At 38.5% G+C, this 17,071-nt stretch overlaps 1 protein-coding gene across 1 annotated transcript in view; it reads left to right on the top strand.

The window, feature by feature from the left end:
* The window catches only part of ADAM7 (ADAM metallopeptidase domain 7), a 61,305-nt gene that overhangs the window by 24,840 nt on the left and 19,394 nt on the right, over positions 1-17,071 (top strand). The window contains exons 9-13 of the mRNA XM_036282178.1: positions 3,961-4,130; positions 11,190-11,274; positions 12,705-12,835; positions 14,375-14,549; positions 16,384-16,473. Coding sequence (XP_036138071.1) covers positions 3,961-4,130; positions 11,190-11,274; positions 12,705-12,835; positions 14,375-14,549; positions 16,384-16,473 — 651 coding nt within the window. The remainder of the gene's footprint in view (positions 1-3,960; positions 4,131-11,189; positions 11,275-12,704; positions 12,836-14,374; positions 14,550-16,383; positions 16,474-17,071) is intronic.

Below are 17,071 nucleotides of genomic sequence, written 5' to 3'. Positions count from 1 at the left end.
ACATATTTTTCTAATGCTAACTTCTTCTCAGGACCGCAGGCCGACGCTCTAACCGCTGAGCCAAACCAGCCAGGGCAATGCTAACTTCTTTTAAGTCATTGAGCTCCATTCCTAAGATAAAGAGGGCCCAAAGGAAGATGCTATAATAAATAACCCCATCTAGGTCAGTGGTGGTTCATTCACCAGTTGAAGAACATTTGATCAGTTTCTAGATTTTGCAATAATAATTAAGATTTCTTAAAACATTTTATATAGATGTATGTACAAACATAAATTTTACTTCCTTTTTGTAAATGACTAAGAAGTAAGAATGCAAGGCCAAACAGTAAGTATAGGCTTTTTAGCCAGTATAGGCTCTTGAGCCAGTTCTCACAAGTTTTGATGTTTTATTTTTAATTTTTATTTAATTCAAAATAACTCTAATATCCTTTAGGATCTCTTTGATTCAGTGGTTATATATGTGTCACTTAATTTCCAAATACTTGGAAAAATTTTTTAAATCTTTATATTAGAATTCTGTCTACTACATTCATATTTTCTAGTAGAGTTTTTACATATTAATAATTATTATTTTACATTTCCTGTTAAATTATTTCAACATTTGGATTATCTCTAAATCAAGTTTTGTTGACTCATCTCTCAAATGGTTGTTTTTCCTTGGTGTGTGTGTGTGTGGGGGGGTGTTTTCTTTAATATTTTATTGGACACTAGGCATTATGTATAGGACAGTAGGGACAAAGGAACTAGTACTTCTGCCTGGAAATGTACACTCCTTTTGCCAGGCCACTAACAAGTGGGACTGAGTCAATCTTGTAGCAATTACACTGGATTTTGCTATTGCTAGGTTACCTGTAGTGTACCACATGCTTGGGATTCCTGTACTGTTATCTTGTGCTTAGAGTGGGTCCTGGATTGTTGAAGAGGTAATTCCTGCTTCAGCCTCAACCTCAACCTCAGCCCTTTAGCAAGGGCCAGTGATCAAAGAAGGTTTTCTTTCACATACTTATCTCTTCTTAAGTAGTAATTTGTTCTTGTTTTTTACTTAGTAATCACTGGCCTAGTTGTGAGACCCAATGTGTTCTATCCTGATCTATCCTTGATCTTAGGAAAATCCTGCCCATTGGTCGTTGGGTAGATTTTTCTCAATGTTTATGTCCTTCCTCCTTTGATGGGAGACTTTGAATGGTCTAGCCTCAAGATAGTTTTCTCCCTCTCTCTAGGGTTAGGTGTTATTATTTTCCCTTCTTTTAGCCACAGTAGGTTTCACTTGAATTCAGAGGGTGTGAAAGAAAAAGGTTGCTGACTTTTACACAATGACTTAAGGCTTTTGTTCTTCAGTAGAGGAGATGTTCCCAAGGCAGCAGTTGCTCCCATCCTTTGGGCCTATACCTGCAAGGGAGGATATCGTGAGTCTCCACTCTGCTCCATTGTGTTTATGGAGAAGAATCTGTGGATGGGCATAATTTCTTGTGTCTGTGTCTCCCAGAGTGTCCTATACTCTCATTCTATCCCACACTTGCCTTTCAGCAATTCCTTAAAAATTTTTGGTGGATTCTCCTTGTCTGTCTGTTTGTAACAAAGCATCTCTTTTTCTCATTTTCTGCCAATGAGAGATGCTCTACTACCATTTCTCTTAGAAGGAGTCTATATGTCCTTAGATTTCAGGCTAGATGTTTGCCTGGTTATCTCAGCTCTTATGGTTTCAATAAAAAAATAAAATTTTCTAGATTCACAAGTTTTTTATTTTGGTCAGGGTAGAAGTAATCTTCTTTCCAACTGTGTACATCTTAGCCAGAAGCAAAATTCCTCCTAAATTTAAATTCATGTCTATGGCAATTAAAAATTCTCCCTATGACTTTTGCTAAAATATAGGAGCAATGAAGAATGGAATGAGTATATCTCATGGTCATTTCTGTTTTCTTCTATTTTTTTTATATCCTGTAATTGTCTTTATCATTATACCTAACATTGTTCCAAATGAAAGACTCAATCTCTTTCCTTGGTTTTTCATCTCCAAAGTAAACATAAGTACAAAATTGTTGCACAGTGCTGAACTTTTTATTAAAGATTTTTCAGTTTAGATTGGGAGGTCAGACCACAAACATTTAAAGTAGCATGGTCTACAAGTCCTTGACCCTTTCCATCATATCACTTTCGTTGGCCTTTTATACCTCATATTACCCATAGGGGAAAGGTCAGACAGTCTGCAAGGACTCACAGAAAGCAAACTCTGTTCTGGTGCAGATCTAGCTGAATGGATCCAACTAGAGGGCCTGGCAAAGGTCACCTCATTGAACAGTCTGTATTCCAATAAACACACCTTTATTTTATAGGATATTTTCTCACTAGAACAGAACATATTCATATAATGGCAAATACTGTTTCCATTTGCACTTGCAAACATTTCATAAATCTAAAGCCTACCCATAAATGTAGAGAAGCCAAAGAGCCCAGGTTTAAAAAAATTTTTGCTATGTGGAACCTGATTCATAAGATTTATTCTATGATAAAATTGAGACCAAAGTGAATGGGCATCACAAGTTCCAGTACAGATTTGAAATAATGATTTAACTAACAGTCTAACTTAACTTCATTAAAGTTGGAAAAAAATCCAGTTCTCATGGTTATGAAATGACCTTGTTGGGTTATCATGTTGACACATGGAATTCAATATATTCATATTATGTTGGTTAAGAAAAGTGGAAAATTAACAAAGGGTTATTGTTATAACAATGATGTATTAAACTATCTTTGTTTTTATTTTTGTATCTTTTTATTTATTTTTTTATCACCGTTTATCACCTCTATGCCTTCTTTCACTTTCTCCATCTCCTCCCCCCACTCAGTCACTACAGTATTGTCCATGTCCATGAGTTCTCTCTTTTTTTTTCCCTTTATTGCTGAATCCCTCCCCCACCCACAACACTCCTCCCCAACAGAGCTGTCCGCCTGCTCTCTACCCATGAGTTTGTCTCTATTTTACTTGGTAGTTCAGTTTGTTCAGTAATTTACACGTATTATATTAAACTTTTAAATAAACAGTTACATTTTCTATTAATATTATGTGAGTAACCTCCCCATTATTGTTAACTCAGCGCTCCTAGTTTATCATTTATTCTTTCTTTCAAACTGGCTGTTATGGAATATAAAATTCATATAACACATAGTGACTTTTCTCAAAATTCTCATAATACAGGGGTTGGCAAAGGCAGGTTTATACTTGTAAGTATGTGGAACACAGTTTTTTCTTGTATTATTATTTATTAATTATTATATTATTTTCCATACAAACCACTGTAAACCTACTTTTGTTCACCCCAGTATCTGCTTAAACTCTGTCTTCTTTTGTCCTGGCATCAACTATTTACCAAGTAGGTAGTTACAAAAGTAGATGGGAATAGAGGTGAGGAGGCTTATGAGCTGCAGTAGTTTCTTCCTGTTTTGAGCAATCCACAGTAAGATCTCTTAGACAACAAAGTAGTTCCAAAAATCAAACATAGGGAACAAACAGGGCAGCTAACTATTGGTATTTGAAAACCAATGCCAACTTTCTAATCTTCCATAGAACCAACTCTCTGAAAGTAGAGACATGATGAAAACACATGCATTCCATTGTGTGCTGCTATTAGTAAATTCCCATTTCAGGTCAGCTGTAATCTCAGAACTTTACTAAATTACTCATTCTAAAATATTATGAGCCCACTGCCTATAAGATTTATGATAGGTCACGAAGAATCAATGACTTTAGCTTAGTTTCTTTGTTGGCCATGGCAATTTATCTAGTATTCTGAGCGATTCACCCACATTAGATTCTAGTAACTGTTTTGGTTGAAGCCTGCATTTTTTGCTTATGTACCTCATGCATTAAAATTACTTTTTCTTTTAATGTAAAATGATATACTAATGGCGAGGATCCTTCTGCAATTTGACTTTGTGAAAAATTATTTCTGTTTTGAACAGATTTATAAAACCTTGGACATTCATGTTACATTGGTTGGCCTTGAAATGTGGACAGATGGAGATAAAATAAAAGTAGATTCCAATATAGAAACTACTTTATCGCATTTTGCAGCTTGGCAACAAACAATCCTTAAAAAAAAGAAGAATTTCGATCATGTTTTGTTACTCAGGTATGTAACTGCTCTATTTTCCTGCATACTTTAGGATTATTTTAAAAGAAAACAAAATAAGTGAACAACCACCCAAATTTTTTTAAAACTTATCTTTATTGTTGAATGTATTACAGATGTTCATCCGTTTTCCCCTTTTATGTATATTGATAGCATTGTACAACCGTCATCAAAATCTAATTTTGGAGCCCTGGCCAGGGTGACTCAGTGGGTTGGGCCTTGTCCCTCGCACTGAAAGGTTGCTGGTTTGATTCTTGGTCAGGGCACGCGCTCGGGTTGCAGGCTCCATCCCCAGTAGGGGTTTGTGCAGGAGGCAGCCAATCGATGTTTCCATCTTGCATTGATGTTTCTCTTTCTCCCCCTCTCCCTTCCTCTCTCTAAAGAATATATATATAATATTATATATATAATGAAAATCTAATTTTAGAACATTTTTGTCAAATTCCAAATAAGCTTTGTACCCATTAGCGGTTATTCCTCACCACCTTCCCCATTCTGCATGCTTACCTCTCTGCCAGCCTCAGGCAACCACTAATCTACTTTCTATTTTTTATAGATTTGCCTATTACGGACATTTCATATAAATGGGACCATGCAATCTGTGGTCTTCTGTGACTGGCTTTTTTCACTTAGCAGGATGTTTGGTGTTGATCTACGTTCTGGTATTAATTGTATGGGTTTGAGTAACCTCTAACTCGCAGTTCCTGCTTCCTGCTCCGCACGTTGCAAGAGATCTCCGAGGTCTTCAGAGCCCTAGGGGTCCCACGGGAAGCTGGGCACGAAGCAGAGGGGCCTAGAGCAAGGGTGGCTGCAGTGCTTATTTTAGGATTTCAGGTAAAGCTAAAACAGGCTGGGAGAGAGCAGCGCTTGTACTGCTCAGCTCCTCTTCAACAGTTGGTGCCCGTCTGCGTGCAGAAACCAATTACCTGTGAGGAGTAATTGGAATCATTAATAGCCACAAACAAATGTGTCTATTCTGCAAGTAATTTGCAGTAGCAGTAATTGATAGTAATTTTGAGTAATTATACACTAAGTAATTCATTTAGGAAGCCATGCAGCCATTTTATGTGATTCCTCGGTGTTCCCAGAGCAAATCTTAATTACGTAACCCAAGCACCAGGAATATTTCTGTCATTTCTAAAAATATATATAGAGAGAGTGTGCTGTTCTCGGTAAACCCCAGGAAAGAGGAAGCCAAAGAGAGTCGTTTTCCTGGGCAGCAGTAAGTCAAGTCTGGCGCTATCTCTTGGGCCAGGGATGAGCTTGCTGAGTGAAGCCCCGCAGACATGATGTCTGTCTGTGCTGCACAGAAAGTCCAAGTGAAATCTCGGTTACAACTTACTCTGTCTCCTCCTGTTTAAAATGTTTTGCCTCAGCCTTTTCCAGGTTTGTTCAGGCTGTTAGAAACCCATCGGGAGCTGGTTTCAGAGAGCAATGGCCCCGACGCCCTTTGGTCTGTAAGACACCGGCAGGAGTTCTGAGCTTGGTCTCGACTGTCAGCTGCAGCATGGCTCCACCCTGCTTCCTTGAGATTTACCCTCTGTGGAGGGCAGTGCTGGTTACTTTCTCAGCGTTCAGTCCTCTTTCCTCCTTTCTCACAACACTCGTTTTATCCAGGTGTCCACCCCTCTCCACGCAGCCTCTGTGCCTGGGGAGAGCTGGGCCCTGGGGTGTCACTGTTAGCCTAAGCTAGTTGCAGTAATGCCCCTGATTGGGCTTGCTAGACTGGTTCGGAAGGCCAGGTTGCCATTGGTCCAGGAGTAATCATGTGACTCTCATTTTCCCAATCAGAGTAGAGAAACGGGCTTCCATTCCAGGGGATCAGGAGAGAAGGTTTCTCCTTCGTCTTGTTGAATGTGAACAGCTGCTGGCAGCCATCCTGGCACTGGCTGGGAAACCAGCCTGAGAACAAAGTCTACACAGAGATGGGCAGAGCCAAGAGAAACTGTAGAGAAGCCGAACCTGAGTCCTACTGCTCCTGGAGTCCTGTTTCTGGGCTTCTAGTTACCTGAGCTCACACAGTTTCTTTGGTGCAGTTCAGTCTGAGCTTGGTTCTCTGTCAGTTGAAGCCCAAGCATCCTCACCTGTTTGCCACCAGGCTCCCTTTCATGCTCTTTTTTTTTTTTTTTTAAACTTATCTTTATTGTTGAATGTATTACAGATGTTCCTCATTTTTTCCCCCATTGACCCCCTCCTCCCCTCTCCCGCCCCCCTCCTGCCTTTCCCCACACTGTTGTCTGTGTCCATCGGTTATGCATACATGCATACAAGTTCCTTGGTTTATCTCTTCCCACCCCCCAAACCCCTTCCCTCTGAGGTTTGTCAGTCTAGCAACCCATTTGTACTTCTTAATCCCTTCACCTTTTTCACCCATTCCCCCAACCCCCCTCCCATCTGGCAACCAACAAAATGTTCTCTGTATCTATGAGAACGTTTCTGTTCTGTTTGTTCATTTTGTTTGTAGATTCAATTGTTGATAGCTATGTATTCATGGCCATCTTTTTCTTCAAGAAGACCCTTCAAAATTTCATATAATAATGGTTTGGTGGTGATGAACTCCTTTAGCTTTTCCTTGTCTGGGAAACTCTTTATATGGCCATCGATTCTAAATGACAGCTTTGCAGGATAGAGTAATCTTGGTTATAGGTTCTTGCTTTTCATCAATCTGAATATTTCTTGCCACTCCCTTCTGGCCTGCAAAGTTTCTTTTGAGAAATCAGTTGACATTCTTATGGGAGCTCCTTATAGGTAACTAACTGCTTTTCTCTTCCTGCTTTTAAGATTTTTTTTTTTTGTCTTGAACCTTTTGCATTTTGAATATGATGTGTCTTGGTGTGGGTCTCTTGGGGTTCATCTTATTTGGAACTCTCTGTGCTTCCTGGACTTGTACGTCTGTTTCCTTCACCAAGTTAGAGAAGTTTGCTGTCATTGTTTCAAATCAGTTTTCAATTTCTTGTTCTCTCTCTTCTCCTTTTGGCATCCCCATGATGTGAATGTTGGTATACTTGAAGTTGTCCCAAAAGCTCCTTTCATTATCCTCATTTTTTTTTATTGTTTTTTCTTTTTGCTGTTCTGATTGGGTGTTTTTTGCTTTTTTATATTCTAAATCTATGGTTTACTCCTTGTCTTTACCTACTTTACTACTGAATCTCTGTAAATTATTCTTTATTTCAGTTAGTGCCTTTTTCATTTCTGACTGGTATTTTTTATGCTCTTGAGGCCCTCACTAAGTTAATTGCAGTTCTAACTAAATTCACTGAGCATCCTTATAAGCAGTGTTTTAAACTCTGCTTCTGTTAGATTGCTTATCTCCATTTCGTTTAGTTGTTTTCCTGAAGGTTTGTTCTGTTCTTTCTTTTGGGACATGTTTCTTTGTCTCCTCATTTTGGCTGCCTCCCTGTGTTTGTTTCTATGTATTAGGTAGAGTTGCTATGTCTCCTGGGCTTCCTAGGGTGGCCTATGCAGGTGTCCTGTAGGGTCCACTAGGTCTCCTACCTGGGTCCTCGAGATGCACCCCTTGTGTGGACTTTACACCCTTCTGTTATAATTGAGTCTAGATTGCTGTTGGCACATTTGCTCAGGCTTATCCATTGCAAGAACTGGCTGTGCTCACTATCCACTGACCTCTGACTACCTTGGATGATCACCTGTGCAGGGGCAAAACTTACTTCAGCGAGGCTCTAGTGCCCACTGAGTTCATTCTTTGAGTGTGTCACTTGTGGAGGTGGTTGGGTGGTGGTGTTTAACAGTGTTCTGAAGTTGTCCACTGGGTGTGCTGGCTCTGGGGCAAGGTCAGCCACTGCTTGTGTTCTACCCGGAGCCACAAAGCATAAGCTACAAAGTGATCTGCATATGACTTGCTTCTTGTGCTGGGCTTGGAGGTGCTCAGGCAAAGCCAAGTTGTGAACCAAGGCTGGCTGCTTCTAGTACCAGGCCTGGGAACACTTAACAAGAGGTATGGGGCTCAATGAGACCAGATGCTGCTTGTTTGAGAGAATTTAGGAAAATATAAAGCAGGATCCAAGACAGGCCATTCCTATAGTAAAGCAACTAGGAACAGCTTGGGTGGACCTGAAAGTTGGGTGGGGCGGGGCCTCAGGGAATCACCAGGGGGCAGCAAAAAGTGTGAGCCAGGTTGCTGGAGTCCCAGATATGGCTGCTGTCTGCTAGCCTTGTGGGGGAAGGGCTCACCACAGAAACAAAGGCATCCGACAGCACATCTTTCCAGGAGAAAGCTGCCTCTCCAGCCCTCGCTCCAATGCCAAACAATTCAGTTCTTCCCTGTATGTCTTTGGTGCTTTTCAAGCTTCCTCCCCCGCTTTGGAGCTCAGACAGAGTAAGTCCAAGTAAGTCTGTGCACGGGCCCTTTAAGAGGTGCTGCCTGGGGCTCTAGAAGCCTCAACCTCCCTCAGCCTCAGTTACCACTGATTTTTACAGCCCAAAGTGATGGGGATTTCTCTTCCTGACACTGGAACCCTGAGCTGGGTGCCTGGTGTGGGTCGGGTACCCCTCATTCCTCAGGGAGGACCTTCCCAGCCGAGGTGTTCCTCCTGATTTTTATCCGCCACATGTGGGTGTGGGACCAGCCCGTCTGCGCCTCCATCCCTCCTACCAGTTCCAATGTGGCTGCTTCTTTAATTTCATAGTTGTAGGACTTCCATTCAGCTCTATGTCAGGTTGTTTTGAATGATGGTTGTTCTGTAGTTTAGATGTAATTTGATGTGGTTGTGGGAAAAGGCAATACCGCATTTACCTGTGCCACCATCTTGAACAGAAGAGTTCTCAACCAAAATATTTTTTAAGGCAATTGACATTTTTGGATAGTGCACAGGGACAAAATGTTATGTCTAGCTATATAGAAGATTTCCATATAAACTTTTTCATAAACTTTCTTTCTTATAGTGATGAACACTAGAAAGGAAAAACCTAGTACATTCATTTTCCTGGGCAGGGTTGAAAATGTGGTTATGTACATACAGCACTTTGAGAATCCATTTACCTATCCACTTTTAACACTAACTCCCTTCAGCCTTCCACACCATACTATTCTAATACTCCCCTAAAATCAACTTTTCTGGGAAAACACCTTATTCTCTGAACAATTACCCTCAGCAATGTGTGCCCATCTAGTGACTAAGTGGTTCAAGGGCATCTTCTCTACTATTCAGAATGACAGAAAACTAATGTGATAAATTAAAACTCCCACAGCTCTAATATTCCTAAGAAAAAGTCTGAATTTTTCTGGAATACTTAGATCATTCATTCTTAAAAATAGGAGCCATTTTTAAATCATTTTTGTTAGTCAAAATAACTAAATGCATTCATTACTCAGCCTGTAGGGAAATGATACGTAATTGTGGAGTTGAACTGACTTTAACCTTGTGTTTTAGGTAGTCCTGTTATTGTAAGGAATGTTAAATTATGGAAGAACAACTTTGGAGCAATGGAGTCTTTTAGCATCTCTCCCCATGCCCTTAATGCTGCTACAAAAAATGCATACCCAATTTACCTACTTCATCTACCTATAATACCAGTGTTTGTCCTAAGGTCTGCAAACACAACCTGCATATGTGTTTTTTACCATTATCTGAATGTTAACTTTCAGTATGACCTCAGAACTGTGAAGCTTCCAAAGCCTCTAGTCAGAGGTCAGCTCCAGGCCTTTGCCAGAATAATGAGAGTGAGCCAGACCTGCAAAGTAATATCATTTCTGATGTTCATATCCGGGATGGCCCCATATTTCCAGGAGAAACATGTATCTGGCTTGGGCTTGAATATTCGTGAACTAGTGCAACCAAAAATTATGAGGGGTAAATTATCACTATCACCTCCATAATGGGAAAGTTTAGCCCCTTTGCCTATTCCTTGGACATGGGTTTAAAAATACTTAATAATTTATCTAAAAATATTTAAATGGGTACAAGTGGAAAACCTTTTACTTCTATGAATGTATCTTACTCTGAGAAGTAACTTCCCTCACCAATAGTATGTCTACAAATAGAGAAATGCTGGGGTAGGCTACTATATGTCTAAGTGGGGATTATGTTTGAGATTTCTTAGGTGTTGAGTTCCTTAGATGTCTTCCTTTCTATCTTCACATAGATCTAGAAGTCAGGAGGCACTATAGAGGGCATTGTCATGGTGTGACTTTGGTTTTAAGTGTTTATGAGCAAAGTCAGAATCTGGACTGTGCTTTCTCAGGGGCTTCATCTCCACAGGTGGTGTTCCCCTAAAATCTTCAGAGTCTGGGAAGACCAGAATTCCAAGTTCCTCAAAGATGTATAGTCACATATTGAGACTTTAAAATGTAGGCACAGGGACATTTTAATCATAAAAAAATAGAGCACATCTTCTTGATCAAAAAAGTTAAAGATTGAAATGGGTCACCTAGTCTGCCCACCTTTTTTTGTATGTAAATCCTTTCTACTACACTCCAAGCGTGGCCTTCCAGCAGAGGATAGCTCTCTTTAAAGTGTTCCAACTCTAAATGTTCTTCTTGAAAGCATACCAAATTTGGATTTTGTTAATATACACATCTGTTTTTTTTAGGTAATCTAGAGATAATCCTGTTTTCACATGACAACTCTTTTAAACACTTGGCCATAGCTATCAAATTCTCTTTGATTTTATATGGTTGATTAAACATTTTAGAATTTTTTCAACCACAGCTCATTAATTATGGTGTTGATTCCATTCATTATATTGCATTTTCATCTCTAAACATTTTTAGTTAAAATTTCTTGTTGTTCTTTTAAGTGATTGTATCAAAAGTTGAATGTAGGATAAACTAAAGTCAATTAAAATGAGACTCTACCTTTATTTTTTTTAGAAAGTATTTTTTTATTATTTCAACTTAATATTGCATTGACTTTTTCAATGCCTCTAATATGCCACAGTTTTAAAATGAGCTTAGTGTCAACTGAGGTCATCCTTAATTCTAGGAGAAAGAAAAGGCACTTTCATGTGCAAAGACCCTAGCATTGTGGGAGTTCACTCAATTCAATCTATGTGTTAAACTGCTACCTAGCACTGAAGAGTGTATTCTCATCTTGTTTATAGTGGGAAATGGCTCTATACCCATGCACAAGGAACTTCTTATCCAGAGGGTATGTGCCTGCCCTTTTATTCCTCCAGTGTCATTAAGGTGGGCTGTATTTTATTTATGTTATATTACTTAATAAAAAGTTTGAGTTAAATTTCTGTAATTTTCTGTGTCCTAGTAAAAGGGACCATGTATGCATTCTTTCATATATTTCCACAAAAAATATGTCATCATCAAACTGTCATGTTTTTTTAATTAAATGATAAAAGAAATGTTTGATAAAAAAACTATAAGTGAATAATACAGGCAAACCAGTGGTCAGAGTTTAACAGAACATCATATACAGTTTATCATGCAAAGATAGAAAAGCTCTTTTGCATAGTAAATATAGTTATGTACAGGACGTGTAAAATCCATTAAACTTGGCAGATTTAATAAGTGAGAGTAATTGCTCTTGTGCTAAAAAGAAATTGGATGGATCATTTAAAATATCATATCAATGCAGACTTGCAATTTATTTTTCAAAAGCGTAAGACCCTCAAACGGCTAAATCCCCTTGTTTATCTGATTTTTTCCTAAATCACTAAGCTTCTAGTTAATACTGTCCAAGTAACAGTATCTAAGAAATTCTTGAAAACATCAGACTTGGATTTTTTTTTTTTTTTTGTAGTGTCTCTGCCTAGTTATTGGTGTGTTCAGCCCAGTCTGGTTAAGATGATGAAATTAAAATCTAGTACTTATTAAAATGACTTTATGAACTAGTCATTTTATGATTCTTTGTATGATTATTCCTTTGCCTGTGGAATTTTAGTAACATACATTTTGCATAAAGAATCAATCTAACCTAATATAGATGTCCACCACTCAAATTATGATATTATAACCCACCTAGGACACATTTTAAACTTCAAATGAGTAAGATAAATTACCATATTAGGGGTATTTTACTTTTACAGTAACCTGATATTCCTTCCACTTTGTAAATTAATATTTTTTATTACTATAAAAATTAAATTGTTAAATAGAACTAAAAACATGTAACAATCAACTTTGCCTGGGATTTTGCAGCACGGACCTTCTGGTTTTCTTAATTCTTATGATTGCATAACAATTTTGTGCAATGTGAGACCATACATTGAAAATATGAACAGTGCATATTTTTATTTTTGCCTCCTTTGAATATCTGGTATATGGAAGACAACTAATGATGTTTATTTTATTGGGTAAAGTATTAATTAATAATTTTTAACTCTTTGTAAGAATGTGTCTACGTAACTGTAACAATAACCAATATTATACCACAAAAAAGAATTTCAAAATGATGGAGCTAGAGAGACTCAAACCATCATTTCTCCAACTTCATTATATAATTAAAGAAACTGACGGGCAGAAGAGGGGGATATCTAAGTCTATCAAATAAGTATTAGTTAACCAGAAGGTAGAAAACAGGTTTCAATTATTAGTTCAAAGCACTACATAGTGCAGTGTGCTATCTTGTAGACATTTCTAATGCACATCTTTTTTGGCATCAGGATCTTTTACCTGACCTTAATGTAGTTGCAAGCAGAATGGCACATCAGCTGGGGCATAGCCTGGGGATGCTGCATGACAACTACCCATGTACCTGTACGTTGGAAAGATGTGTGATGAATAGTGGTGGAAGGTAAGGCTCAAACAATTTGAGGAGTGGCTCTTGATTCCAACTCCCTATTGTAGGGATATATTGTGATTCTATGGAATTTTTTCTAATATACTCCAGAAGGTCTATTACAGAAGCAGACATGGTAAGGTGTTTTCCTTGGGAAGCTAAATCTTACCCCTGGTAGTGTATCTCTCCTAGGGATATAATGAGAGACATTCTAAAACTCCATCTGAGCACATTGCAAAAGTATGTGACAGCTAGTAATTAAACCACGGTGCTTAGGAGAGGAACACACTCCACATGACTTGATTTATCATATTTACTTCAAGCCTTCAAATCTTTACTTAAACATCATTCTCAGCACAGCCTTTCCAGCCACCTGCTCCAATTTTTCAATCCTGCCCCCTCACACATCAACCCTAACATTATCTACTCCACACCCTCTGCCTTTGCTTTAATCCCCCTTTAGTACTAACCACTATGTAATAATCTAATATAGACTATGTTTTGCATATTTATTTATATTTATTATTTTATTCCTTCATTAGAATACATAAGGTCAAAGGTTGTTCTGTTTTGTTTTGTTTATTGTTGTAGAACCACTGTCTAGAAAAGTCCCGGACACATGCTAGGTACTCCACAGATACAGAATGAGAGAATGCCCAGCTTCCTTCCGGCATTGAATTACCTCCAGTCAAGTCCTAAGCCTTGCACATCTTTGAACTCTTTCATAGTGGGCACACATACCACCTTGTATGTAGTAAGGAAAATGATTCTTAATTGTGGTCAAGGCTTTTCTATATATTGATTAAATGAAGTAAAGCACCCAAGCATAGTGACTGGCATAGAGGAAGATTTAATCACTAATATCTAATTTTATATTATTATCCATATAATTATTAATTTATTTTCAGGGCCCCACTATCCCAATCTAATAATCTAATGTATTCAGGGTTCTAAAAGTCCATCTATATTTAATTATCATGTCAATAATAACGGGAGTCATAACAAAAAGAAGATGGAAAGGAGGTGAATTTTAGGATTTAAAAAACTGTATCGCATTCCTAGAATGTGTAAGATATTATTAAATAGTTTGTTTTGACAAATGTTTATAGAGGACTGCTCTGTTCCAGTCATTGTGCTAATTCGTGCTTTTTAAAAAAAAAATTGAACATGATACAGTCCTTGCATTGAGAAGCTTATAATTTATAATGATGGTGAACAAGTCAACAGATTATTTTAAGAAAAACAAATAAAAAGTGATATGGAAGCAGCAAGCACAATCAGTCTAAACCGTGGGCTTCGGAAGGGGTTTCTGGAGGGCATGCAGTCAGAGCCTCTTCTCTGAAATATCACGTGTTGGCTGTGTTTCAATAAGACATTTTCTATAATAAAGAGCCCAGTTACTCTGCTATAATAGTAAGGCAGGAGTAAGAAAAGTAAATGGGCTTTTAGAGTTTATTATTTACTTTTGTTCTTTCTAAATTATTTGTAACATTTCACAGTTGTTCTACTAGTATGCATTGATATGATGAATCTTTACTTTTAACTTATCTCTAGCATTCCTGCACTAAAATTCAGTAAATGCAACAGAATCCAGTACGAGCAATTCCTGAAAGATAATAAGCCAACATGCATGTTTAATGTTCCATTTTCTTATAAGTTAAGCGATTCTTCATATTGTGGAAACAAGAACTTGGATGAAGGAGAAGAATGCGATTGTGGCCCTATTCAGGTATTGGCAAATGATGTTGTCTTTTAAGGACAAGGCTTATGTTCAGCTAGAACCTAGGCAGAGACGTAGCCATTAATTAACCATGATATTCCTTGAAAGTTTTAAAAACTGTGCTTTTTTTTCTCGTTTGGAGACAGGCTGTTGGTGCAGCCCCATCGAAGGCTTCTTACTGAGTAATAGATGGGGTATAATGCTATTGCTGGAGGTGCATTCCATCACTTTTGTCTGCTTTATATATTAATTGGCTCTTCTTGTGAGAAGGGCCCATCTGTGTCATTGTCTAGTCTCTCATGCACCATCTGAATTTGTTCTGCAAAATTCTTCACAGTCAATTTAGTTTTACTCTGGAAATGATGAGGTTGGCCTATAGCCTAGTGGGACAGTCCATGTTATAAGAAAACTGTCTTAATTGAGCAGGAACTTTCTAACTTTTCACATATTTACTGCGGTCTTGGTTTCTGAAACATTTAGAATAACCCTTTGAGGAAATTGTTAAAGTAATTCTTAATCAGCTTTTCTCCAACATAGAAGTTATTTCTTTCAAGAAAATGTCCTAGACAATTTCTTCTCAAATTATCGAGTACATATAAATCAGTTGGGATATTTTTAAAATGAGAATTCTGCCCTGGCTGCTTTGGCTCAGTGGTAGAGTGTCGGCCTGCAGACCAATGAGTCGCTGGTTTGATTCCACCCAAGGGCATGTACCTCAGTTGTGGTTTATCCCAGGCCCTGGTGGGTGTCGTGCAGGAGGCAACCAGTCGATGTGTCCCGCTCACATTGATGTTTCTCTCTCTCTCCCTTTCTCTCCCCCTCCCTCCCACTCTATCTGAAGATAAATAGAAAAATATCGTCAGGTGAGGATTAAAAATAATAAAATGAAATAAAATGTGATTCTGTTTCAGTTGGTCTGCAGTGGGCTGAGCTCCTTTATTCCTACCAACTTGATTATGCTGATGCTGAGGGTCCAAGGACTGGATTGAGCATCTACACTTGATACATGGCACAATTCAAAAAAGTCTAATATGATGGCAATTAAGAAACTCCACAATCAGAGTGGGAACAGTGATATGTCCAGAGGTTATAGCACATCAAGTCTTCAAATGTCTTTCATTAAATGTAAAGACACTTTAACTTTGGAAATTGATGCCTTTGCCCTTGCACCTTCTTCGGAATAGTCCTACAGTTTCACTCTAACACATGAAGTACCTTACATGACAGGATACAGTTTTATTTGCAGTTTAAATTTTGTTTGAGCAGATAGGACCTAAGTGTCCATCTTGCTGTTATTATTTAATTACGCACTAAAAATACATCGGCCTGAAATACTTGGCATCTTGAAGAAAGTATAAAATTAGATCTTCAGAAGTTGTATTTATCTCACATCAAACCTTTAGTATAGAGAAGCAGCAAGACCCTCCCAGAGAACAGAGTCATTAGGAGAATGAGAGGTCACAAACTCTGGACTTTTTATGCTGCTCTGGGATACTCTGGCTATTCAGTATCAACTGAGAAGGAAACAAAGTAAAAGTCCCCAACACCACTGGCAAGCTGTAGTCTTTATACAGGGTTTAGCAAAAGTAGGTTTACAGTTACGAGTATGAGAAACAGTTTATTCTTTTAATATTTATTAATTATTGTATTATTTTCCATACTAACAACTGTAAACTTATTTCTTCCCCACTCTGTATAGATGTCATAAAGAAGGACCATGCATTTGTATTTAACTCTGAAAGACAAGTGATGCTAAATTACACAGAAGCACAACTAATTAACTCTTCTAACAGGAGCCAAACTGCAATCCAATGTCTGATCTTTAATTTTTGGTTATTGTCAGGAGTGCACTAATCCTTGCTGTGATGCAGAAAAATGCGTGTTGAAGCCAGGATTTACTTGTGCAGAAGGAGAGTGCTGTGAATCTTGTCAGGTAAGTCCCCTTGCTAGCACCAAACCCTATACCGCTAACCCCAGACTGGGGCTAGGCTTGCTGGCACACAATAGAGCCTCTTCTGAGACTGGTCTGGGAAGCGGAGAAATGGGTAAGCAATGCTTGGTTTTAGGAATGGAGTTACATGGCGAACATTACTCTTGCTCCTTTATAAGTCATTATCAACCTATTCAAACTCAGCTTGGGGTGGGGGTGTGGATTGGAGGGCATCCCAACAAGGGAGAACTAATAGGGGAGGGGATTGTTTTGAACTGGAGATGTATTTACAGGAAAGACAACCAGCAATCCAAATGGCTCTGTGTAAGCATTTATTGACACTTCTTTACACCACTATGTTGTGACGTCATAAAGGAAAGGAAACATATTCTGTTCAGCTTGAAATCTTTCCAGAACTTGGCACAATTAAGTGCATATTGAGTGGCTGAATGAGAGAATACTTCCATGTAGTGCCCTCCAATAGCAGGCAGGGGATTTTTCGACTTCAAAGGGAGAAATCTTACTTCTTGGAAAGAAAGTTTCCTCCTTATAAGCAGGGGCTCCCAGTCGTGTGCATGTGTGGGAGGTGGGGGGACTGAAG

This window comes from Molossus molossus, unplaced genomic scaffold (assembly GCF_014108415.1).
Source record: "Molossus molossus isolate mMolMol1 unplaced genomic scaffold, mMolMol1.p scaffold_m16_p_4, whole genome shotgun sequence".
NCBI lineage: Eukaryota > Metazoa > Chordata > Mammalia > Chiroptera > Molossidae > Molossus > Molossus molossus.
This window is presented reverse-complemented; position numbering and strand designations above follow the sequence as displayed.